Here is a 26,718-nt window from a genome sequence, read left to right on the forward strand (position 1 = left end):
TTCGTTTGTCTTCACTTTTATTGAAATACAAAATGTTAAATATGCAAGCTGTACTAATGAAGGTGCTCCTTGAAGTTGATAAAGGAGGAATGGGCTGCTTGTGGCTTCCTGCAGGGGAGAGAAAAAGCAGAAGGTCAAGATGGTTACCCCTTGCTGCCTTCATCCCATCCCTCATCATGATTCTTCTTGCATCCTCTTCCATGTGCTCTTGCCACTTCCCTTGACTTCCATCTGTGACATCTCAGTCTATTCACCAAAATGTGATCTTTGTAAAACCTAATTTAAAGCATATTACTTCTTTTTTCTAAAGCACTAGAAAGGCTTCCTGTCTCGCTCAGATAATAATTTTTAAAGGTTTACCGTGTGATAACATAGAACCACGCGATCTGGCTTCTCACTGCTTCTCCTAATTTGTCTCTGCCATTTTCTCCACTCACGTTCTCTTTTGGTCACACTGTCTCATTGCAGTTCTTTAAACATGTTTAGTGCATTTCTACTGCAGGGCATTTGCACTGGCTGTATTCTGTACTGGGACACTTTTCCTGCATAAGAACCACATTATTCACTCCCAAACTCTGTCCATTCTTTGTTCTGATTTCATTATTTCAAGAAAAGCTTTTGAGTGAAATATCTATAGGAGTACAGCATCCATCATTCTGTGTTTTCCTTTGTCTTCCTTTATTTTTCCTTTTATCTTTTTTTGCTCTCTGGCCTGTGATATATTTACCACTTTATGTCTTCAGAGTCTGTTTCTACTCACTAGAATATAAGCTTTCAGAGTGTAAGAAATCTATTTACGTTGTTAATTGGCATATTCCAAGCATCTAGAACAAAACCTGGTGCACAGTTAGTGTTGGCAAATATTAGTCAACAAACAGTTCAATGTCCAAATGCAGCCCCACTGGATGGATTAGGCACTGAAAGCTGTTATGCTGAAATGATGCAATATTGTGACTGAAGTGTCAGAAACCAAGAGTAAAAATTATGTGGTAAATGTTGGAAGTATTGAGAACAACTTTATACATTTCACTATAAAATATAATTTTAAGTATGTATCTTAGAGGGCGATTGATAATAGTCTTATAGTCTAGTGTTAAATAAAGCTATTATGAGTGAAGAAAGTAATCATTTAGTCCAGACTCAATGTACCCATTCTATAATATTTTGGTCAAAATAATAACAAAAGTTACATGGGAGCTTGAAGGAACTTCTGGACTGTGATTGAAGATTCAAAAGCCTACTCTGAGTGATTGGTGATCTGCATTGTGAGAACAGTCTGAGAACCAGAGCCTGGATCAACACAAACTCTACAGTGTAGGATGTATTCTGTACCATCTGGTAATGGTACCTGGATGTCAGTAATGTGGTATTTGCTGTGACATCCTCACTCAGAGTATCAAAATGCTGCTTTCTACAGAGTTAGCTCCTTTGTTTACTCTGTTTTGTTTAGGGTTTGATGCAATGTTTGGCTACTTAGTGTCTGTGTGTGTGTGTGTGTGTGTGTGTGTGTGTGTGTGTGTGTGTAAGAAAGGGGAATAAAAGAGAAAGACTGAGAGATAAATGAATATAAATAGTAATGGAAGCATGAGCATGTTTCTATTTTAATAATTACTATCCCTGGTTTTTCATTATCACATTCTGCTGCGGTTTTCCTTACCTCCTTGATTGACTGATTGATTGCCTGATTAATTGTAGAGTTGGAGGAATCCAAATGCATGTAAGTCGGAAAGAAGTAGCAGATAATCACCAGACTATATCAACAAAAACACCAATTTGACCATCCAAGTACTCAGCTGTCATTTGTCATTGAACTTAACCACCAATATCACTCTCTTATTTATTTCACATACCACCAACAACTCTCAATACTTAACCATTTTCAATTGCCAGGAAAGAGGTAGAAATATCTTGTCATGGACAGTCGTTCTATGGTGGGCATTTGAGCTTTGGCCCTTGGAGTTTCAAATGATTGCTGTACCTGAAAAAGAAAATAGGCTGTAGATGAGATATGACTCTTTTCAAGTCTCAGAAAGCATCTTTCACCATGTACCAGACAACACCTGGAATGAAGTGAGCTTGCAGGTTTCATAGAACCAAGCCCATGGGCATTCTAACTCCTCAACATTGTACCCTACCTCTTAGAATTGCCACTCCATGTCAGACTGTACGCTTTACATCAAAATAAACACATCATGTCTAATCCAAGGTCTTTCAACATTCATTTCCCCTATTTTCCATTTCTGACCTACAGATCTGACAATAAGTTATCCCTTGAAAACTGTTCATGAAAACCGGATAAGGAAGGACTCTGTACTTTCAACGCTCACCAAGGCTGATTCCTCAATGGAAGGAGAATTTAATCCCAGTATCTTATCTTTCTTTCTTTTTTTTTTTTTTTTTTTTTTTTTTGAGATGGAGTCTTGCACTGTTGCCTGGGCTGGAGTGCAATGGTGCAACCTTGGCTCACTGCAACCTCCGCCTCCAGAGTTCAAGCAATTCTCCTGCCTCAGCCTCCCAAGTAGCTGAGGTTACAGGTGCCCACCACCACGCCTAGCTAATTGGTTTTTTGTATTTTTAGTAGAGACGTGGTTTCACTATGTTGTCCAGGCTGGTCTCAAACTCCTGATCTCATGATCCTCCTGCCTCTGCCTCCCAAAGTGCTGGGATTACAGGCATGAGCCACCGTGCCCAGCCCCAGTATCTTATCTTTAAGACCCAAACACTGAACAACTTTCATATCTCCACCACCAAGCTGATCTTGTAGTTTTTTTGCATCAACTAATTGGTAAGTCTACTTACCCTAAATCCAGAATTTTTAGTTCCTTTTTCTATGAACATCCTTGAAAGTACAATGTCTAACTCCCAATTATCCAAGAAGATTTAAAAGATTTAACTTCCCAGATCTCTATTCACAGGAGCTCTGTCTCAATTTATGCTGCATTTCCTCCTCCTTCTCCTCCTCCTCCTTCTTCTTTCACTACTTTTTTTTTTTTTTTTTAAGACAGGGTCTTACTCTGTCATCCAGGCTAGAGGGTAGTGGTGAAATCTCAGCTCATTGCAACCTCCGCTTCCTGAGCTCAAGCGATTCTCCCATCTCAGCTCTCAGGTAGCTCGGATTACAGGTTCCAGTCAATATGCCCGGCTAATTTTTGTATTTTTTGTAGAGATGGGTTTTGCCATGTTGCCCAGGTTGGCCTCAAATTCCTGGGTTCAAGCCACTCCACCCTCCTTCGGACTCCCAGAGTGCTGGGATTACAGGAATGAGTGACTGTGCTGGTTCTGGATGGCTTTCTTCTATAAACACCAGAGGTGTATCTTTCTTTTCCCGCAGGAGTTTTACTGTTCTCTACAATTTTTACTTTATTAATAATTATACTATTCTGTGTTAATACCAATCCCATTTTCTCTTTAAACAAGAGGGTGCATTTATCTATGTATTTATGCATGTATTTATTCAATAATTATTAATTGAATATCTGCTACGTGCCAGGTTTGTTGAATTGCTGAGCAAATCCCTGCCATCACGAAGTTTGCATGTTAGTGAGTAAATACAAGTAAAAAAACAGACACATAAATAAACTATTAATATTTGCTGAGTGGGTAGATGTACGAGCTGTGGAGAAAAATAACGTAGGAAGTAGTGGGAATAAGGAATGTCCCAAGTTGGGCAAGAAGTAGCAAACCTTTCCTTCTGCACTTTTTTATTGAAAGAATGACTTCTTTTTTGTTCCCTCTCACATGTCTTTATGGATCCTATCACAGTCTGTAAGCACATATTTGTTTGTTAACCCACATTTTCAGTATCCATATCTCCCACGAAAATGTGAGTCCCAGATAGGATTACGTCATGTAGGCCTCATTTACCCCTCTGTCACCAGGAGGAAATCCATGACCTAGCAGACCACCCAGATTTTATTAATTTAATAAATTAAGAAATAAAAATTATTTCAAAATATTTTTCCTTCTCTAAAACTTAAGAACTTACGGTCCATAACATAAAGCTTATGGTTGATATTATTTTATTTTACTTTGATCTTCTGCTGGGATATATTGGAATTGTCTTTTCTTTAGCCATATTTTAAACAACTGAATGACAGAAACTGGGTACCTCTCTACTTTCACTTCCCTGACAAAAATTGTCATTGTGAAGTAAAAAGTGAATCATGACAAATTCTTCCTGAAGAAATAAATGAGTAACTAGAAAAGAGACACTTACCTTCCGAAATACTTCCTCTAGGTGGCAGCACCAAGAATATTTCTGGAAGCACGTGATGAGTTGTGTGATGAAGATAGAGCCCATTGTGCTGTCTCTCCAGGACACGTTGTCTATAATGATACAGATGGGTATGCTTTGGGCTATGACTTTCACTATGTTTTTGTTCATATTTTTGTTTTGAGAATGTTTTTAAAAAGAAAAGCATAGCTTGGGAATTATCTTTACAGATTTGTAGGAAGCACTTACAACCTGACATTTACCCACTTTCCACAGAAAGTAAACAGAAAACCTAGCAAAAGGTGATCAAAAGTTGCAGTTTGTAAGCATTGCAAGAGATTGTGTATTGAATAAATTTTGATTCTTGGGATTGACTTTCTACTACAAAACTCATGTTCATTCTCTCAGCTTTTATAGGGGCTTGAGAAATAACTGGAATTATCCCACTTTACAGAGGAAGAAATGGAAGCACAGAAAGATGAAGGAACTTCCCCATGTTCACACAGTGAGTAAGCAACCAAAAATTGCCACCAGGCTCCAAAGTTGTTTGCAGATTATGCCACACTGTCTTTCACCGTATAATAGAAATAGATGAACACATGACAAGTTTCAGTGATAGAAGCTGAAAAAAGTGATAAAAATCTATTGTACAGGATGGTGCCAGTAGTAACCAACATTGTGTTATGTACTTGAAATTTGTTAAGAGAGTAGATTTTATGCTAAGTATACTTCTCACACGCAGTCACGGAATGATGATAATAATAAACAGAGAAGTGTAAGAATCTTTTGGAGAAGAGAGATATGTTTATGGCATAGATAGTGGTGATGATTTCAGGAGTACATACAAATCTCCAAACTCATTAAGTTGTATACATTAAATATGTAACATTATGTATGTCAATCATACCTCAATAAAGTGGTTTTAAAAAATAAGATTTAAAAATATACAAATCAAAAACAGTTAAATGTACGCTCCTTAAGATAATTACCTAGACATGAAATACTAACCAGTGTCCCTGAGATTAGACCTAATCAGCCCCACCCTATCATTTTCTACTTGCTTTAAAGGGTATCCACAGTTCTAGCAGGGCATGCAATGGCACTGCTCGTTGTAGAATCAGATGGGAAATATGGAGTAGAAGACTTGAAGTTGATCATTTGAGAAAGAGAAGCCATTCCTGGAATCCATAAAAACACTATGTAAAATGTTAAATGGACTTAATAAGAAAAACAGAATTCATCATCTGTTTAAATGGTGAGTGGTGAATGGGTTTCCATGTATCAGGTTGCTTTAGGAATCTGTTCTCACAGCACACATAAGATCATGTAAAATATGCAGAGAGCACACAACATTCTATCAGATCATTGTTTCATAGGGATTCTTGATTTTCTAGATTCATTCAAAGATGGCCTCAGGCCCACAAATCCCTTACTGCCACTGAAAGATACATACGTGGCGTTGAAGAGCAGAAAGCAATGAAGTCCTTCTCCACGTGGGTCTTGTAAACAGCATCTTCCTCCAGGTTCTCAGATGACTGTGAAGAGGCCACTTCCAAGGTTGCTGGAGAGTCTCTGACCCACAGTTCCCCACGGTTTGCTGTGGAGACATTAACTTTGTGCACACTGCTGTGCCTCCCACAGAATGGCTATCACAGTTGCCCACCTTGTTCTTTCTGAATGTTCATTCTTACTAGTTTCATACATACAGACCCACACACATACAAACACACACACAGAAACACACACACACAGACACACACACACACACACACACACCACTTTTCTTTCTCTCCAGTGTCATTCAACAATGTGCCTACTGATAGTGAAATCATCTTGAATTTACCATTTTCTAGAAAAAAAAAATCTGTTTTCTTTTGAAAAATAGCTCCCAAGAGCTATGAGACAATTGGTCTCAAATTCCTGGCCTCAAGCCATCCACTTCTCTTGGCCTCCCAAAGTGTTGGGATTATAGGCATGAGCCACCATCCTCAGCCAGCCATGAGGCAATTGAATCTTTGGAGCAAAGTGGCACTGCAACATTCTAAAGTCCCCTGATCTCTTTACTAATTTCCCCCTCAATAATTATAAGAAAAAGGGATGCTGTTTTACATAATGGCCCCAGTTTCAAATGAAATTCTTCTCAAACCACACAATGTCAAAATGTCTGCAAAACGTTTACAAATCAAGCTATCATGAAAATGATTCCATTCCAAAGTTTGAGTATTTCTGTTTAACTTTGATTTAGGGATTCTGATGATCTCCTTCACCACTTACTGTGGATAAAATTGAACAGAAATTTCTCCACTAATTTTGATGAGACAATTTCTTGTTATACCAGACCCTTAGGTAGAGTTTCTTTAGAATTCAATGTACTTTATTTACACTGGATGGGGTCTAAGACTGTTGCCCCTAAATATAAACCAAACATCACAATCCTCTGCATACACCTTCATAACTGTTAGATGTTCAGTCCCAGCACTCACCACCTCTGCAGGCCTGGACAATGATGACCTTGGGTTTGTCCTTCAGACTGAGGCAGTTGCGGTTGTTGAATATCTGGAAGATGGTGTCATAAAGCAGCACATCTGGTTTTTTCTCATCATGCACAGTTCCACAGATTCCCTCCAGGATGCCATGAGACATGAGTACCAAGAACGTGCTGTCAGAGGACTTGTGCTCTGGTCTGGTAGCAAATGCCCTCAGCACTGACTCCATATCCTGTAAAAGAGCAATGTCTAACTTCAGTCAGAGAAGCATCACAATTAAAGGGGACTCCTAGATTTCCCATGAGCGAAACAAGAAACATATGTAACATCCGGGTCGTGGTGCTTCACTTAGTGCTTACTCAGTCATGACAGCTGTTTAATGGTTTTATTTTTCCTTCTCTATAGGGCCGTGGATTCCCATTTTCTCTTCCTGCTGACATACTGTCTTCTTAGTATATTGTATATTGCTATGTGTTACTCATGTTACTTTTTCTTTTCCATCTCAATCTTTTATCTCCTTACCTAGCAAGAGTCATGTGTTATAAATGCAACACACCATGTTCTTTGTAAAATCCATCCCACTATGCTTAGAATAGAATCAAACTTCTGGCCTGACCATACACCACCCTCATACTATGTTCCTTCTCCTTCAACCTCTAGTCACACTGGTCTTCTCTTTGTGCTTCTCATATGCCAGGTTCATTTTCAGCTCAGCTCTTTCACAGGTGGCGTCTCCTACTTTGAAGGCGCTGCATTCATGTCTTTCCAGAGCCATCTCCAACCAACCCAAAAACGTTGCTCCCCGCCCTACAATTCTGTCTCATATTTCCTTTTTCTTTTCTTTTTACTTACTTTTGGCTGTCTTGTCGCTGTTTTGTAGACACACATATGCACACCTGGTGCTTGAAGTTGTCTTTTTTCTTACAATTTCACTGTTTCTCTCTACTGTAACCTAGATGAATGCTGGCTGGGAACTTCCTGTCTCATTTACAGACCTATTCCCAACGTTAGGAATAGCTCTTAGCACCAAGTTTAGGATTCAATATTTGTTTTATAAGTATACTGCCATTTAACATTCATTACTCTACAATTTTCTGCGGATTCTCGGGGCTGCATCCCAATCACATGATTTTGGAATTCTATAAGAAACGTGAAAACACGTGTCAATCATGTTTAGTCTAGTTTTCCAGAATTGAGGATATTTGGAGGACCAAAGAGACAGATTTACCAGTCTAGTACTCTTATTTTGTATACACACACACACACACACACACACACACACCCCCAGAGATTGTTAAACCTTGTTGAGCTCTTTGAAGCTAGGTAGTTATTAGAAGGATGTGTCTTGAATATGTATGTGTTTGTGGCGGCTGAGGGATTCTTACCCTGGCTGTCAGATTCTCTTCTACATCTACACTATAGTCCAGACCCTCAAGTAGCTCCTTCATCCCTGTGATGTCAAAGTCAGCTCCATTCCTCGGAGGCAGATGGTCAAACTCTGTATTGCATATGATGAGAGCCAGGCGTGTGCGGTTGTTTCTCTCCTTTATTGGATAGATCTGCAGGATATGGAGATGCAATAAATTTAATTTACTCAAGTCTCCTTTCAGCCTCCTTATGCCTATCAGTGTTGCTTTTTCAAGTCTTCATGCAGCTGCTCTCTGCTCTAACTTGTATCAAAAGACACTGACTTTCTCTCTCTCAAGAACCCAGGGAAAGAACCGGACATATCTGAAATTGTTATTAAGAATCTTGAGGAAACTAGATAATTCCTATGCCTTTTCTTCTCCCTTTTCTTCTTCACCTACTCCAATCTTTCTTAGCATTCAAAGTTCAGGTCAAATTTCATACAAAACGAGATGTTGTCATTGACTCCAGTGAAAAATGAATACAGCAAAAGTCTTTGCCTTTGGAAGCATAGCTATTTTGTTACTATTTTTAACACATAAATTTATAATGTTTTTCAAGCTTTAATTATATTTCCCAAGTATCCTTCATGTCTAGACTTTTCAAGTAGAGTGCAACCGATTACAAGTCAGCTATATTATCCTCCAAATATGTTTATTCCATGGCTAATGCTACAATTGCCATAAAATCCAAATAATTACAAGAATAAATACAGGAGCAATAGAAATACCAATTTTCTTTCAACTCATGATAAAATGATCTGCATCATGGATTGAGAAAGGATTGGTATCGTTGTGAAGTCACATAATCTTTCCCTTAGTAAAAGCATTATTGAAAATGGTTACTGTCATCCCCACCCCCAATCATTTAGTGCTGTAAGAAATGGTGCACTGAAGGAAAGCAATGATATCTCTTCTTTTTTTTCTATTTCATATAGATAGCATAGCACCTCTTCAGCTCTTTCTTTACATAGTCTCAGGAATTCTTCATGAGGACAAAGCTTGAGGGCATCTGTAGATTCTCCTGACTCAGGTGGTCCAGCCTCCATATTCGGATGAGCTGCAGGATATTGCATAACATAAATTGTGATTTCTGCCTCTGTGACCCAATTTATCACCTAAGAAGATCGAGAGAGAAGACGTCCTGGGAAGATTTCTTCACATATAGGGGTTTTAGTTGTATCTCATATCTAGTATTCTACATCAGGAGATGTATTGTTACTGGAAAAGATAGAAAAGCAGATCCACCCGAACATGTAATCATATATTCTGATCATTCTGGGGAAAACATGTCAATGATGTTGGGGTTAAATTTGGCCTTTCTTTATACCGTCAAAAGAATTTGATTTTTCCAAAGGTTTTACTCCAGGATACTCATTTATCTGTGTGGACTTTCTATTGTGTCTGTGCAAGAGTATACTGAGTAAATAGTTGTCAGAACACTATCTACTACAAATTTAATGTGTGTTCCATGTCCAATATTTAATTTCTACTATCACATGTAAAAAGTAAAATTAAACAGGTAAAATTAATTCTAATAACATTTATTTAACATAACATACAAAAAGTATTATTTTAACATGTATTTTTAGCCACAAGCCAAATGCTTAATAGTTATCCCATACAGGATGGAACAAAATCCTATTTTGGAGTAATCGTCCCATCCTAATCCCCACTACACATACAGATAAATACATACATACACCAAAGCACAGAATATTGAATCTTGTACTTTCAAGGCATTATTTTTTTAGCAACTTTAGTGTTAATTTTTAATGATTCTAGAAGAAATGAACTTCACTTATCCCTGTGCAGATTGTAAAGCCAGCTATTTGTAAAGCCAGTCAGTCTGAGCTCTGGAGATGTAACAAGTTGTAAGAGTGTGTATGAATATCAAACCTTCTGAGCATCTCTTTTCATAGATTACACAGTGATATATGACCTTCGGTCCCATTTCAGAAAATTCTGCCAATGTGAAGACATGCTGGATCCTGGATATTCCCTGGTCAGAGGGTATGTTTTCTAATCCAAAGTTTCCTGTTTCCACTTCACTTACAGGTTTAGAGAACTTCATAACTTAGTCATCTCCTAATGATCATTATGTGTGTGTGTGAGATACAGTGTTTGCAGGTAAAATTAGAAATTAGATAGAATTTCTATCTTACATCCAATAATAAAATTAGCATGAAAGCAAATCATTTCATTAGAAGATAGTACATATTATACTGCAGACTGCTGCCCAAAGAGAGCTGGATACACTCTAGGTACACTGGCAGTGTACCTAAAGTTTCCTGGGATCGCTCTGGAGACTCCAACTGCAGATAGAGCCCAGGGAGACACTAGACCCCTCCTGTGAGGGGTTGCAGCTGCCTTATTCCTGCCACAGCCTCTGCTAATCAGATAGGTTACTTCAGTTTAGAATTGAATGCTCATTGTGATATCTGGGTTTGCTAAAACCATTCTGAAGCCTCTATTACTTCTATTCTAATTCCCATTAGTTGCACTATCACTGACTTTTTGAAAATGGAGATTGTTTCCATGCCATCCAGGTTTGAGAAAAAACTAAAAACCTGCAAAGGGACCAGTTTAAATATTAATGAGAATGCTACCTTCTTATAATCTTGGACAACTATCATACTATCATGTGCTCCCTGTTGGTAGGAACACCCCTTCTTACTAGAGGAGTGCTGATTGAAAAAGCTCATTTGATATAGTGAGGTCTCAACAATTTATATTTCCTTTTGTTTATCACTATTTATCATTATTGGTAATCTGTAATACTTCATGGCTCAAGATTTCAGCTTAAATTCTGGGGGGTATTGAGTCTGTCTCTGGTGAACTTTAATATGAGAATATTTAACCTTTAATAATACGTAATTCAATCTGGGTCAAAAGTTCCGAAAAGAAGTTTTAAAATTTTATACATTTTATGGAGATTCTCCTTATCATATTTTGTAATTCGCAGAAGTAAGTAAGCACTGGAAAAGTCTAGTTCATAGCATCCACATAATAATTATGAAAACTAGTATTTATTGAATGCATATACTTTATTTATTTACTCATCCTACATTATTTAGGCATCTGCTATGTGCCAAGAAAACTACTGATTACTGTTATTAATTGGTGAAGAAACCAGTTGCATTCTGGTGGGAGAAACTTGGTAGATGTTGTTTCTGTCTACTGAGATGAAAAGGGAATAAAAATGCAACAGTTTTGTTCTGGGGAACAAAGTGTATATTTTAGCTGTATTTGTATTGTGATGCCAGCAAAACACTCAAGTAGACCTGTTGAATATGTTGCTAGAGCTAAATGATCCTGGAGTTCAGAGGAGAGAGTTCCGGATGAGAGCTAATATCTTGGGAGTTGTTGGCGTGTGGTGCCTGTCATTATAATGTTTCTAGGCTTAGACGATCTTATGAGAAAGTACTGGAATTGTCTTCATTTCACAGATGGTAAGACTAATAACTAAGGATCTAGGGAAGTTAAGCAACTTACAGGATGTCACATAGGTCACAGGTGACAGAATCTAGGTTTAGTTCTATGTGTCCCTTACTACAAGGTGTGAACTAATAACTATTTTTGTACACAGTCTGAACACAAGGACTCAGCCTTTTAGCTTATTGTAAACTGGATTCCACCCCACAAAAGGGAAGTGGTCTCTAAAAGGACAAAGATAGGTTTAGTGAAAATGATAGTTTAGGAAGGGAAAGATAGGGGAATCACAGAAGACACTGCTTAGGCCTTGGAGTTAAACAGATTTAGGGAAAATTGAGACATTCATTGTAAAAAATCCAGTCTTACCTTTTTTATTGGGGGATATTTGGTCTATGTTAAAAAAGGTTTGAAGAAGCATTTGTCCTGCCATACGTTGCTTCTCTTGGATAGAGTCTGCCATGACCCGAACTTTGTCTTCAGTTTTAGCATCATAATATTTCTTTTTTTCCTCTTCCTTCCAGTTCAGTACATTTTGTTCCACCAAGTTATCCAAAACACCAGTGAGGAAATCTTTGCCCAGGGATTCCAACATTTTAAGTGGCTTTTTTCTGTGGTTGCCTTCTGTTAGAAGTAGAAAGATTCCTTTAACTATGGGCACAGCTTAAAGAGTTTCACCGTCACTTTAGATATAGTTCTATAATGTGAAATACTTCTGAAAGTATGTCCTACTTCACCATCTGTCTTCTTGTACCTATAGAGTTCTGTCATTCATCAAATTCCTACCAGGTTGTTTAACAATTTATTGCCACTTAATACTTTTTATTTTCTTTTTTGTTCTTTTTTCTTTTCTTTTCTTTTAGCTTCTCATCTTCCTTCTGTGGCATTGGACCTAATGCTAACTTCCTGGTCATGCACTGTATTCATTTTTCTCTTTTACTGGTTCACGGCCCATAGTGATAATGATCTGCCTAAAACATATATTCCCGGGAAAGTCAATGCTCTTGTCTAGAATATAAATTCTTCCTACTAGATTTTTACTTCCTATATGATTTTTACTCTTTTCTGTATTTAGTTTTCTTGGTGAAAGAACTATATCTTTGAATTTGCATTTTTTTAACCTACATCCTATACCCACATCTTTGTATTCAAAATGTTTAAAAGTACTTAATATGCTTGCTAAATACATAAATTAAAGAATAAATGGATGAGTGCATCCATATTTATAATTCTTTCAAATCTTGTTCTCAATGAAAATTTAAAATTGAAAGTAACCTGATTACTAATCTTCCAGTGTGGTGGATTAGTTTAATTTGACACCATGTTAATGTATTACTCCTTAGAGTAATTTGAATATTTATAAGGAAATATAGATACCAAAGTAATACATCCTTTGTTTCAATACAACAGATATGATTTCGGCAGATTGTACACAGAAATGCTGGATATCTTATCAATTCCCAATCAATGCTACAAAGATAATTATACAATCCATGTAGATGTAAGGATAGTGTTGACACAAAATGACATCTAAAGAAATCATGTCAGGACATTGCACAAAAGCTTTGGCACAGAAGCACCAGCCTCATTGTCTGGGTTATCTTGAATTAATATTTTCATACGTGCTTATTGGGCAGCTATTATGAGAAAAACATTAGACGTTACAAACCAGGAAAAAAGTTACATAATATAAATTAACTTAATAAAGGGTAATATCTCCCATGTACTTATTATAAATAAAAAATGGATGCATATAAAACAATTTAAATCATTATTATAATCATCATTATTATTTACATATCACTGTACCAAAGGTTTTACAAATGTTAATATACTGGACCCTCACAATAAGCCAGTGGGGTAGTTATTATATTCCCTATTTTATATTCACCATTTAAATAATAACTTGTGTCACATCACATGAATTAGGATTCAAATCTTGTTTTTTTCACCATAGTCTATATAGTTAATCATGATATGGTTCAGTTAAAATAGTTAATATTCATTGAACCCTCATCATGCCAAGTGCATTACTGAAATTTCACAAAAATTCCATATAAAACATATATTAACCTCTCTTATATGGAAAATGGAAGGTAATAAGTAATTGACTCAAATAATGTAAAAGAACACCGAGTATATAGTAACTGGGAACAAGAATTGAAATCTAGGGGTTCAGAATCCAGAGCCCCCATTCTTAATTCATCAAACTACATTGCCTGACAGTTGGTGAAGAGCTTCTTAAAAGAATGTAGACAAGATATTTAAGGGGCTCAGAAAATATTAGTGCATTCCAACAGGTGAGATCACAAAGGCTTCTGAGAAGAGGTAGCAAAAATATTAGTCTTGCAACATCAGGTACAGATGTTGTAACACAGTGTGATTTGCAAACAGTACACAGATTAGTGTGTGGGATATCCAAACTACCTGACTTCTGGGCTTCTGTTTTATTTATTTGTGTGCTCAGCAAACTAATATAGTGTTGACTGAATAAATGATATGTGAAGAAATATAATAAGCAATGAAATTGAAGAGTTTTTAACAAAAAAAGTCACATATGACAAACACACAGCTAACATCATACTCAATGGTGAAAAGTTGAAAACCCTTTCTCTAAGATCAGGAAGAAGACAAAGATATTCACATTTACCACTTCCATTCAATGTAGTTCTGGCCAGAGCAATTCGACAACAAAAAGAAATAAAAGGCATCAAAATTGGAAAGGAAGAAGTTTAATTGTGCCTGTTTAAAGATGAAATGGTCTTATATACGAAAACCCTAAAGGATCCACCAAAAATCTTTCAGAACAAATAAACAGATTCAAGAAAATTGCAGGATAAAAAAAATCAACATACAAAAATCTGTAGTGTTTCTGTATAACAATAAACCATCTTTAAAAAATAAATAAATTTCCATTTAAAATTGCTACAAAAACACTTAGAAATCAATTTAACCAAGTAGGTAAAAAACAAGTACATGTAAAAGTATAAAACTTCAACCTGATCAACATGGTGAGACTATGTCTCTACAAAACATTTAAAAAGTTGGCTGGCCATAGTAGCATGTGTCTATAGTCCTTGCTTCTTGGAAGTCTGAGGTAGGAGAATTGCTTAAGCCCAGGAATTTGAGATTATAGTGAGCTATAATTGTGACACTATACTCCAGTCTTGGCTACAGAACGAGATCCTGTCTCAAAAATAACAACAATAATAACAAATCTCAAAACTATAAAATATTGATAGAGAAAATTGAAGAAGACAAAAATAAGTAGAAATGTATTTTGAGTTGATGGACTGGAAAATTACTATTATTAAAATGTCCTTAATACCCAAAGAAATCTAAAGATACAATGCAATTCCTATCAAAATTCTAATGGCAGCTTTTACAAAAATAGAAACAAATCCTAAAATTTATATGGAATCACAAAAAAAAAAAACCCTGAATAGGCAAAGCAATTTTGAGTAAAGGGAACAAAGCTGCAGGCATTGCACTATCTGAGTTCAAAATAGACTACAAAGTACTATAGTCATCAAAATAGCACAATAGTTGCATAAAAATAGAAACAGAGAGCAAATAAACAGGACAGAAAACCCAGAAATAAACCCAATTATTTACATTAATTTGACTTTTCAACAAAGGTTTCATGAACACACAATTGGGAAAGAACAAATTCTTCAATAAATGGTATTGGGAAAATTGTAAAACCACATGCAGGAGAATAAAAATCTCTAAACATATACAAAAATAAACTCAAAATGAGTTAAATATGTAAATGTAAGAACCAAAACTGTGAAACTACTAGAAGAAAACAGAGGGGAATAGCTTCATAACATTGGTCTAAACAATGATTTTTGGATATGACACAAAAGGACAGGAAACAAAAGCTAAAATATGCAAATGAAATTACATCAAACTAAAAAGCTTTTACACAGTCAAAGAAACAATCAAAAGATTAAAGAGATAATCAACAGTATGGTAGAGAAGATTTGCAAACCATACATCTGATAAAGAATTAATATGCAAAATACAAAGAACACAAACAATTCAATAGAAAGAAAATAAACTGATTTAGAAATAAGCAAAGGACCAGAATAAACATTTTTCAAAAGAAGACATACAGAGAATATGTATATGAAAAATGATCAACCTCTCTAGCCACCAGGGAAATTGAAGTCACAATGAAATATCACTTTGCACCTGTTGGAATGGCTATTACCAAAAAGACAAAAGATAACAAATGGTGGAGAGGATGTAGAAAAAAAGAAACTCTTGTACACTGTTGGTAAAATGTAAATTAGGCCCTGCGCAGTGGCTCACGACTGTAATCCCAGCACTTTGTGAGGTTAAGGCGGGCAGATCACCTGAGGTCAGTAGTTCTAGACCAGGCTGGGCAACATGGTAAAACCCTGCTTCTAGTAAAAATACAAAAATTAGCCAAGCGTGGTGGTGGGCGCCTGTAATCTTAGCTACTCATGAGGCAGAGGCAGTAGAATTGCTGGAACCCTAGAGGCGGAGGTTGCAGTGAGCCTAGATTCCATGACTGCCCTCCAGCCTAGGCAACACAGTGAGACTCTGTCTCAAAAAAAAAAAAAAAAAAAAGTAAATTAGCATGGTCTTTATGGAAACCTATATGGAGACACCTCTGAAAGTTAAAAATAGAGCTAAAGATATGATCAAGCAATCCCACTATTAAGTATATATCAAAAATTGGAAAATCAGTGTCTCGAGGAGATATCTGAACTTCTATTTCCATTGCAGCATTATTCACAATAGCCAAGATATAAAATCAACCTAAATGTCTGCGGACAGATTAATAGATGAAGAAAATGTGGATTATATACACAATGCAACACTATTCAGCTTTTAAATGGAAGTAAATCCTATCGTTTCTGACAATATTGATGAACATGAAGAACATTATATTAAGTAAAATAAGTCAGGCCAGGCACCAAAACACAAAATATCACATTATCTCACTTATACATAGACTCTAAACAGGTTAAACTCATAAAAGCAGAAGGTTGTACATAGAAAATATGTACAATGTTTATTTGTCAAATAAATAAATAAGTAAATTAAAAGTATGGCCTGAGGTATAATCTACACATTCTGATGGCATCCATTATATGCTTAAAAGAATAAATAAATCATTCTCAAATTTATAGATTCAGCCTAGATTTGGATGTTGGTATTGAAACCTATACATTCAATAGACAATGAGATATCTCAACTACATCTCACAAGCTCATTTAACTCAACTTACAAAGATGAACTGTTCATTTTTTCATTTCCATCCTTCATTCTGTTTTCCATATACTAGTAAATAATACCTATACTCCAAGTACAAAAAAGCCGCAAAACCTGGTGATATTCAACCTCTTTGGCCTTCTCTATATCTTATTTCCCTTCTTAATTCACATTGCATCAATTTTATTTGCTAAACATTTTCAGAATCTGACCACTTCTCTCAATTCTAATTGTTCATTACTTCTATTCAGGCCAACATCCTTTCTTTCTTAAGAAATAAATTCATAAGAACTTTATCAATCTACTCTCCGTCCCTTCTATTCTACTCTTTGCAACGAAGAGTGTTCCAATATCTAGATTTGACCATGAAAACTTTCAGCCTATTCTAATCTAGGCCTTCTCATTCACTCATTTTCTGATACTGTTCCCACCTTGCTCATTACATTCAAAACGTTCTGCCTTCATTTATTTCTAGAAAGATTCTATTTAGGGGTCTCTGTATTTCCAGCCCCTACCTTCTCATTCATTCTTGTTTTCCTACTGCTGTCTGTCTAACCTTCAAGTCTCAGATTAGATGGCACCTTTCTCAGGGAATCAAGTCTCTACTTAGGGATCTGTATAGTTTCAGCAACCCCGCTTCTAATTTCTTCTGGTTTTTGAACTGTTCTCTGTCTATCTGTCTATCCTTCAAGTATCAGATTAGATGGTATTTTCTTAAGGGAATCCTCTCTGATTCTTCCAGAGGAGACAGCGTCAGAGGTATATGCTCCCAGGGCACCTTGTATCTCCTTAGAGTAGCATATTTTTTTCCATTTATTTATTTATGTATTTATATATTTTTGTGAGACAGAGTCTCACTCTGTCACCCAGGCTGAAGTGCAGTGGTGCTATCTTGGCTCACTGCAATCTCTGCCTCCCGGATTCAAGTGATTCTCCTGCCTCAGCCTTCTGAGTAGCTAGGACTACAGGTGCACACAACCATGCCTGGCTAATTTTTGTATTTTTAGTAGAGATGGGGATTCACCATGTTGGCCAGGCTGATCTCGAACTCCTGACCTCAGGTGATCCACCCATCTTGGTCTCCCAAACTGCTGCTATTGGATTACAGGCCTGAGCCACCACATCCAGCCTTTTTTTTTATTTTTCCATTTAATTGTGATTCCCAGCCTACTTATCTCTATCCACTGTTAGAATTTATGCTCTGTGAGGACAGGGGCCATGAACTACATCTGCACTATTTTTGGCATTCTTTTTACTAATTATTTACTGAATATTTACTAATTATTTACTGAATCAGTAGTCAAGTCCATGTAGGAACAAATGAATAAAACTTAAGTGTGGCTCAACTCTTAAGGCATATGAAACCACCTTTGCAAAATTATAACTGAGGAAATTACAACAATGAATGAAATCAGACTGGGAAAGCCTTTGTGGCTACCTGCTTGTGGTTTGGTGCCCCCCCTCCAGCGATGGATCCAGAAGCTAGCCCAAGTGGCCGCCTAGTTCTCTTGGACTGGGGGCTGGCTCTGGTACTCTCTCCACTGGCAGGCACTGCCAACCCAATGTGCATGCATTTAATTGCAATGGAGAAATAATCCTGGAGAGATGTCCTCTAACTGTGGCCCTATCACAGGTTTCCATCTGTAGCTGCATTGAAGGGTGTCTGGATTGGTGAGTATCCTAGGTGCTGCCAATGCCTCCTTCCTTCTCCTGGCTGGTTCTGTGGCCCCATAATGGGGTGTCTGTCTGTAGCCCCATTGCAGGGTGTTAGGATTGGTGAATATACTAGGCACTGCTAATGCCTCCTTCCTTCTCTTGACTTGTCTGTAGCTCTATGATGGGGTGTCTGTAGCCCCAATGCGGGGTGTCTGTAGCCCCATTGCAGGGTGTCTGTTTGTAGCTCCACCACGGGGTATCTGTTAGGCTCCACTGGGGTCTTGGTTGGCTCTAACTAGTAGGAAGAGTCTTGGTTCAGGAGACTTGTCCTCAATCAGGACAATTTTGAGATTTCTCAGACAGAGAATAGGAGGATAGTTTGGAAGGGATACTCTTGGAGTTCCTGTTTAGGGATCATCTGATTTGGAAGGCCTTCTGTCTGTCTCATCTTTGTGTGTGTTTGTATATGTGGAGGGAATCTCAGAAGGAATTGCTGAAGGAAGTCCAGCAGGCCTAACTCAGAGGACTCTTCTTATTTGGTTACATTCGATGAGCCCTGGAGAAAGTTCAACAGGCCTGTCTCATGGTGACTATCTGCTCTTTGCCTTACCCAGAGACCCCATTGTGAATTACTGTTCTGAGGTCCTCCCTCCCCACCTGGAGTGGATCAAAGACAACAGGGACGAACAGAAAAAAGTCTGAGCTTTGCCAGGTTGATATTGGGTGCTGAACGAAGTGACTAGTGTCTGTTTTGTTACGTGAATTCTGCTGGGATAGAAAATGTTAAATGGTTCCCTATGCAGCTGGTTGGGCAGCATCTTGCATTTTAAGAATCTTGCCTATGTTTCCATAAAACAGAAAATGGTGATTTTTTTCTTGTAAAGTGGCTTGAACCCCACAACTATGGTGAGGTGAGCAGGCTGATCAGAAGCCGTTCCGTTCTTCTGGAAGTTGCAGAGAAAAGGCACCCAGAAATCTGGTATGCCAGCAAAAAGTATAAGAAATTCTTACCAGCTAGGTTTCTGGTCTCTCTCTCTTTCTCCATCTGTGTAAACAGTAAACATCACTATATGTTTCTCTGTAAAGTTTTGATTAATAGAAAAAAGAATTTACAAGACTAGTCTTAGCCTATAGCAAATCTGGTGTATTTTTGCTAAGGATTTGTCTTTCAGTGTTCTGTAATGGAAAGAGGGGTATCACAAGATAGAACATGGGTTTAGGACCCCTATAAGCCTGCTTTTCAAGCCAGCTCAGCAGGCTGGCCAATTATAATGGGTCCCTGAAACCAATACTGTATGAAATTTCTCTGTCTTGTTTGGCCTTCTTAAGAGCTTAATCTTGTGACCATATGTGGATACTTCCTTTTGGTTTATACCATCCAGCCCTAAAAATTTTTCTTGAGCAGTTAAAAGCCTTGGCAAGGTTAAAAGTGGCTTCTCTAGTCTCCTTCTTGGAATAGCAATAGGAACTGCTCGATGCTGTAACTCAGTAGCTAAGACTTTGCCTTTTGACATAGAGGCTCAGGCTCTATTCTTGGCTTCTGGAACGATTTCTTTCTGGTTTGCTATTTGCATAACTTTGCCATTTAATGAGGTTCCCCCACAACCCCATGGATAGCTTCTGATTTCCTTTCTTGAATTTTCCTTTCTCTGAACTACCTTGGGGAATTTCTAAATCTTGTAAAAAGAAACTGCTTACCACACCTTTGAAGCACCTGGGAAGTTACTTTTGATAAAGTTCAAAAGCCAGAAATGTTGGCCGCATGGCTAAAGTTGGGTAATACGAAATTTAAAAGGATTTTGTTAAGAGCACTAAGGTTAAAAGTCAGCTTAATTAAAAGTGAATAAACAAGTTATGGATACATCTAAAAGGCCTTTATGTTTTTCTCTTCTTGGATTTCGTTTTTCTGTAAAAGGTTTTTTCTTCTTAGTAAACTGAATTATTTTTCTCCATTTTTTGTCTTGCCACTCTTAATGCACACATGAGAGGCACTAAGATAACTTCTGGTAGCCTGAGACTCCTTGAGAAAAACAGAGGAGGCACCACAGACCCCATTTTGGGAAAAACAAACAACAAGAAACAAACAAAAAACCCTCTGTTTTATTCATGACAACCAAGGAATTAAAAGTAGATGGATCCCTCTCAAAATCAAAGGTTCTGTTCTGTTTTGCATTGTGTTATCTGACAGTTTGAATTTTGGGGATATCAGAAATTACTTTGCATTATGAGATAGCTTTGGTATGTAATAACTAGGTAGGAAATATACTTTAAGGGATGGCTAATAGTATTTTCGGAGGGAAACTTGGCTCTTTGCACACTTGGGTCAGAGAAGCATGCTCTGGGCCACCTGGAAGATATGGAAACATCCCCATGCCTGACTGAGAGATGAGACTTCCATGGGCTTGGGCTGATTTCAAAATGGGCTGATTGGCTTTAGGTTGCCTTGCAGTAAAATGCAGGTTAGAAGCACTGCACTCTCTTCTCCAGTAGTATTTCCTTCCTTTTGGGGATCCGGGATCCAGTATAAAATGGCATCCTTCATTTTGGAGATCTGTCTTTGCCTTCAGCTGTGCCTGCTTATTTAGCTTGGCAAAAAAATGCATGCTTTCCTGGCCCTGTTCCTCCAAGGGCTCCACTCTGAAGCCAGTAGTCCAGTTAACAACTGGCAAATAAAAAATCTTACAAGTGCTGAATTTTCTGTCTGTGTATTTATATAAACTTCTATAATTCTGATAAAATTTACTGTACATTATTAGTAATTATAATTGTTATATAAAATTGTTGGATGCCACAGAAGTAAGCAAAATTCCTAGTCAATTATAGCTTTAATAGTGTCTACAGACTTTTGTCATCCACAGACATTTTGTCTTGCTTTGGTCCTTTTCAAAAGGCAGTTTATAATCAGATATAGGACTCTGAGTGCAGGTCTCAGATAACTTTAAAAATTGTGCTATTGGAATAGAGGAAAAAAACGAAACTTCCAGGACTCTCATGAAGAGCTGATGTCTTAAATGTCACCAATCCTTTAGTTTTCAGAGTCAAGATAACTTATTTCTTTAGATATATTTGCAACTTTTAACAAGTAGGTAAAATACACTCCTGTGAAAAAATTTTGAAGCATATTTGTTTCTCTCTACCTGATTTCTCCAGAATTTGGAAACTCTTTGTAAGTATTCTCAATTTATGGCAGGATGGTTAATTCCATAAGCACAGTAAAAATCTGTTTTCTTTTGTAACACGACACAATTGGAGAAATTGGTTATTTTACCAAGGCTTTGACTGGAATGGCACTCTTCCCTTAAAGAATCGAAGTTGACTTACAGAGCCAATAAAAGCCCCTTGGGGAATCTGGCTTCATACCTTGTCTACACAGAGTCCTTGTACAAGGTTCTTGATCTGTAGTAAGTAAAGAATATCACTTTCTAACAGGTTCATGAGCTCCAAGTTATCTTGGGACCTTGAGAGGAGAGGAATTTACCCAACTCATAGGTATTTAAGGGTACAAATGCATGGCTGGGATTGGCTCTTAAAAAGTCTTATCTGAGATTCCTCATGGAACAGAGTTCCATCAAAGCCAATTTAAACAAAAACAGCCTAAATAAAAAATAATTATTCTTGTTGCACTTTATGCAAATAATCAGGCCAAGTACAGTAAGACTAAAGCTTATTTTGGTAAACAGATTAGTTCTATTATAATTTACTTTTAATAAAAATAGGGTCTGGAGAGAAAAATTATCCTTCGAAAGAAAACATATAATATACCCGTTGTTAGTTTTGTTTGAGTTTTTTTCTACAGTTTGGACTAAATCCTAAATTCTTTGTGGATTAGAAGTCCCCAAATTAATGCTTTCCAATCTTTGCTTTTAAAATTGAGAATTGTACTCCTCATCCTAGGATTTGTTATTTACCTTGCAGGAGGCTGTTGGCTTAAATATTATAGCAAAACTACAGAGGGGAGTACTAATGTTTTTGCATTGCAAGCATTGGAAGCCCAGCCAGGCCTGCATGAGTATGCTCAGACAGTTGCAAAGTGGTTACATTCTTCTCACCTTGGGGTTCACTCTAATTTCCACTATGTCCCCTGTCAGCAGGAAGAAGCCAGAGTGATTGACAGCCTTTTCCCATCTTCATAGCCTACACCTTAAGATTAAGCTATTAGAAAACCCAAACGGAGGGACTGAAACTGCCTTTCCAATATTATAACTGAGGTAATTACGACAGTGAAAGAAATAAGACCTAACTAACTCTATCTTGCTTCTATCCCTTAAGCTGTTCTTATTCATTCCTGGGCATAGGCCGAACTGACTTTGGGAAGGAATTCAGTTCATGGTTTGACTGAAACAAAACCGATAACAGCCTTTTCTTGAAAAGACCCTCTTCTTGCCTGGGGTCCAGTCTCCCTTTGCAGGACTAACAAATTAGCTACAAGACTAAAAATTACAATGTAAGGGACATGCAGCCTCTGGCTCCTAGAGTTGGAATGTCCCCATTGAGCTCCCAGGGATAATATCACTTTATAAAACCTAATATCAGCACTTAAGATATTTTTCAGACACTGCACTCAATGGATCAGCTGACACCACCCAAACCAGTAATCTAACCCAACCAGTTCTGCCATCACACCCAGGAAGAGAACACAGGAAGAAAACCTCACTTTGACACCCTATGATTCCATCTCCTACCTGAGTAATCAGCACTTCCTACTTCCCAAGCCCCTAGCTGCCAAATTATCTTTAAACATTCTTATTTCTGAATGCTCGGGGAGACTGATTTAAGTAATAATAACACTTCCCTCTCCAGAACAGCCGGATCTGCGTGAATTACTCTTACGCCATTGCAATTCCCCTGTCTTGATAAATTGGCTCTGTCTAAGCAGTGGGCAAGGTGAACCCACCTGGTGATTACAAATTCTTAATAGCAAACCAGGTAAGTTTGATTTCATTTAATATATGATAGTTGCATGTTGGATGTTTCAACAGAAGGAAGGCATGTTCATTCCCCTATCCATTCAGGTATATTTAATGAGCATAAATTCTTGAAACTTACTCTGCTGTTATTGGGGGTACCACTTGGGCAGCATGTCTGTACACTTTAAAGTTTGCAGTCAAGTGGAAAAATAGATATGCAAATAAGTAAAATGAAAAATATTATAAGAATGTAAATAATTAGCAGAAGCTCAAGAAAAGCATAAGCAAAGTGTGTCTCAGGTACAGCTGTCCAGAGAAGGGAGGGCTTGGCACTGAGACCTGAAGGACTGGTAGGAATTTGTCCCCTGGAAAACTAGGAGCTGGTCTTTTGGCAGAGAGCAGTAAGGAAAGAAGCACAAAGGCTTGAGGGTGTCTCATGTAACCAGAAAACTGGGAGAGCTGGGCTTTAGAAGGAATAGAAATGTGAGGCCAGGACTGAAGTGACAGTGATCAGAGACAGGGCAAGTATTTGAAGATGTTTGCAGAAAGTTAGATTAATGGCAGAGTTTGAGAGTCATGCCAACCTGAGACCACTCCTCTCAACAGACTTTTGACCTAAAGCATATTTTGAAGGCATTCTCTAAGTATCCCCTTCAACTACAATATGGAAATAATAGCACAACTGTATTGATTGATGTTAAATATTAAATCAGAGAGAGTGCGTGAAATAGCTATCATATGGTAAGTATTTTTTAAAGAAATGGTTACTATAGATTATTTTTTGTTATTATAATAATCACTGAATGAAAGCTGCAGTGATAATAAAAATGGCAGGAATCAATTAGAGGAAAAAACTTATCAGGACCACAGTTTTGGTTCCAGGCAAAGTGATGTAATGCTTAAACACATTACAGGATACAATTCCTCAAGAGTTTAAGGTAATAATAGCTGTCTACATTTGGTTGTTTATAATTATCAAACCACGACTTGTTTTTGACTAGTGGCTTTCAATTTACCCTATCTTTATCTAATGATCCCTTGATTCCAGAGCTTAAGTTAAATGTTGTGAAGTTAGACATAAACCCCGGAGAGAATTGTTCTATAGGGAGAATCAAAGGAGTAAAGAAACAACAACAAGGTAATATGAGTGAAGTAAATACAGTATTTTTTTTATGAAGTTGAAATCATGCTTTACAAAGATTAATGGAAAAACTGGATACACGTTTCAAAAGGTAGAAAAAATTGTCTGAAAGTTCAGATATTAAAAAAAAGAAAAGGCAATAGGGAGCCACTGTATGTCCCTGAGCAAAGTTAATTACATTAATAGATCACTAGCAGATAAGCAGAGAGTGTTAACTAACTGGTCAACTTTCCTAATAGAACAAACCTATGTCAAGTCAGTTTCATAAGAATTATGTGACGATCTTCAAAGGTAATAAATGCCTGCAGGGTATTTAAGATTGAGCTATTCGCGGTGAGGAAGGGGGTAGTCATCTGACTTTTTTTATATGACTACAGATTGCTGTGCTATGTTATAAGGTTTAGAATTCACTGATCTAGTCCAGTTTCTTCCTTTTCCTGTGAGGAGAATGAAGCCAAAGAAGCGTTATGACCTGCTGGAATACTAGCTGCCTAAGTAACTCTATCCCTTAGGCTTTTTCAGCTTCTGTGTATAAGACAGATGACCTAAAAGTTGTGTGCAGAATGGATTGGAGAGTTAAGTCCTGGAGGGAAGGATACCAGTTAAAAACAATAACAACAGCAAAACAAAACAACTGTGATATTAACCCATGAAATATTATATTAAAGTAGTCAGTATCAGGACCAATGAGAAAGAGGAAAAAATTGAATCACTTTAAACAGACCAAGAATGTAATTCACAGTAAGAGATGTCAAAGAAGATAACAATTCAGAGGCTCTCAGATCTGATTCTGGGAAAAAGGTTTGTGATCTGGGCAATTAATTTGGAATCAAAAGAAAGATTTCAGAGTGCATTTCGAAACTTCTAGAATTGTCTCACACAAATAACTTCCTCTGGCTTTCTTTACCCTCCCTTTGATTACCAGAAGCTGAAAGAAAGGAATTAACTTCTTTCTGGCTCAAAGACATCTAGAAAACATATGACCTCCGTCAATATCTCTAACACCAGGTCCCATGATTCAAACTACACACAGTCAGTAAGAAAAGGAATTCAGCATGTGTGCTATCGGCTCACTTCCTTTCTTGTGTTTATTTCAGAGCAATAAATCAAGTGTTTTCTAAGTTCCTACTCCCAAGCTCCTAGTCAGAAAAGGACTCACCTGCCATAGGGAACAGCCTCTGTCCTTTTTTACAGCGTTGGAAAGAGCCTCAGACTCAAAAATGAAAGTAAACTATGTATTTCCTTATTGCAAAGGGCGGAAACGTGTAATTACAGATTGTGAAACTGCTGCTCAGAATTCCAGACTCATTATCAGGAAGTGCCTTGTCATCAGCAAATTGGCATCCAATTACTGGAATTTAGTTTCTGACTTGGGGGAAAAAATGAAAATGACAAAATATTATCCTGTGGGTTGACACCTCAGCTTGTTTCTTTTCTTGTTTCCTGTGGCCACCGCAACTTCTTCTATCCATCTGTCTCTTCTTTTCCTGATCTCTCAGTTTTTCTTTCTCTGATTACAAAGAACTACAATGACTGAAGAAGTTTAATCTAACAACTCTTTTTCATTTCCTGATAAGAATTAACCCAATAGTTCATATTTCCAGCTTTTTGGGCAGGCACTGAGCTGCAGGAGTTTTTACATAGTCCAGCAGCTCCCGGAACTCTAGTGAGGCAGGAGTCCCGTCCACTCCCATGGAAAGGGGGCTGAAGCCAGGGAGCAAAATGGCCTTGCAGCAGGTCCATTCTCACAGAAGCCTGCAAGTTTAGATCCGCTGGATTAGAATCCCCACTAGCCAGCATAGCAGCCTGGAGTACGCCAGAGATGACCGAGTTCCCCAGGGGAGGGGCGACTGCCATTACTGCAGCTCTAGTCAGCGGTTTTTCCCTACCAGTGCTAGGGAGGCTGGGCAGATTGGACTGGGCAGCAGTCTTCACAGTGCAGCACAGCCGCTGTGGCAGATCATGGCCAGACTGCTTCTTTAGGTGGGACTGGGATCCATCCCTCCTCTCCCGGCAAGAAATGCTTGCAGGAACTCCAGCAACTCCAGCTAGAGTTTACAGACAGAGCTCTCATTTCCCTGGGACAGAGCACCTGCGGAGAGGGGCAGCTGCGGTCTCAGGTTCAGCCAACTTAATCTTTCCTGCCTGCTGGCTCTGAAGAGTATCAGCGATCCAGACAAGGGGGATTCCCCCAGCCCAGTGCACCATCTCTGCTAAGGGATAGCCAGAC

General features: G+C 37.8%; 1 protein-coding gene and 2 long non-coding RNA genes across 3 annotated transcripts in view; 2 read left to right on the plus strand and 1 right to left on the minus strand.

The window, feature by feature from the left end:
* Window positions 1-2,361, plus strand: part of LOC129525581 (uncharacterized) — a 529,016-nt gene extending 526,655 nt beyond the window's left edge. Inside the window, exon 4 of the long non-coding RNA XR_010129190.1 lies at window positions 2,252-2,361. This is a non-coding gene — a long non-coding RNA (uncharacterized lncRNA). The remainder of the gene's footprint in view (window positions 1-2,251) is intronic.
* On the minus strand, window positions 1-26,718 carry LOC101139367 (caspase-4). Its single transcript, XM_019037421.3, has 9 exons — window positions 25,648-26,718; window positions 11,907-12,161; window positions 9,056-9,165; window positions 8,085-8,258; window positions 6,697-6,931; window positions 5,667-5,810; window positions 4,217-4,326; window positions 1,875-1,978; window positions 1-108 (listed from the first exon to the last, which is right to left on the minus strand). Exons 1-8 carry the CDS (start codon window positions 25,652-25,654, stop codon window positions 1,880-1,882), a joined length of 1,134 nt encoding a protein of 377 aa, XP_018892966.1. The 5' UTR covers window positions 25,655-26,718; the 3' UTR covers window positions 1-108; window positions 1,875-1,879.
* Window positions 4,239-5,704, plus strand: LOC129525580 (uncharacterized). Its single transcript, XR_008669975.2, has 3 exons — window positions 4,239-4,344; window positions 4,622-4,718; window positions 5,282-5,704. It is a non-coding gene; the product is annotated as an uncharacterized lncRNA (long non-coding RNA).

This window comes from Gorilla gorilla, chromosome 9 (assembly GCF_029281585.2).
Source record: "Gorilla gorilla gorilla isolate KB3781 chromosome 9, NHGRI_mGorGor1-v2.1_pri, whole genome shotgun sequence".
NCBI classification, from domain to species: domain Eukaryota; kingdom Metazoa; phylum Chordata; class Mammalia; order Primates; family Hominidae; genus Gorilla; species Gorilla gorilla.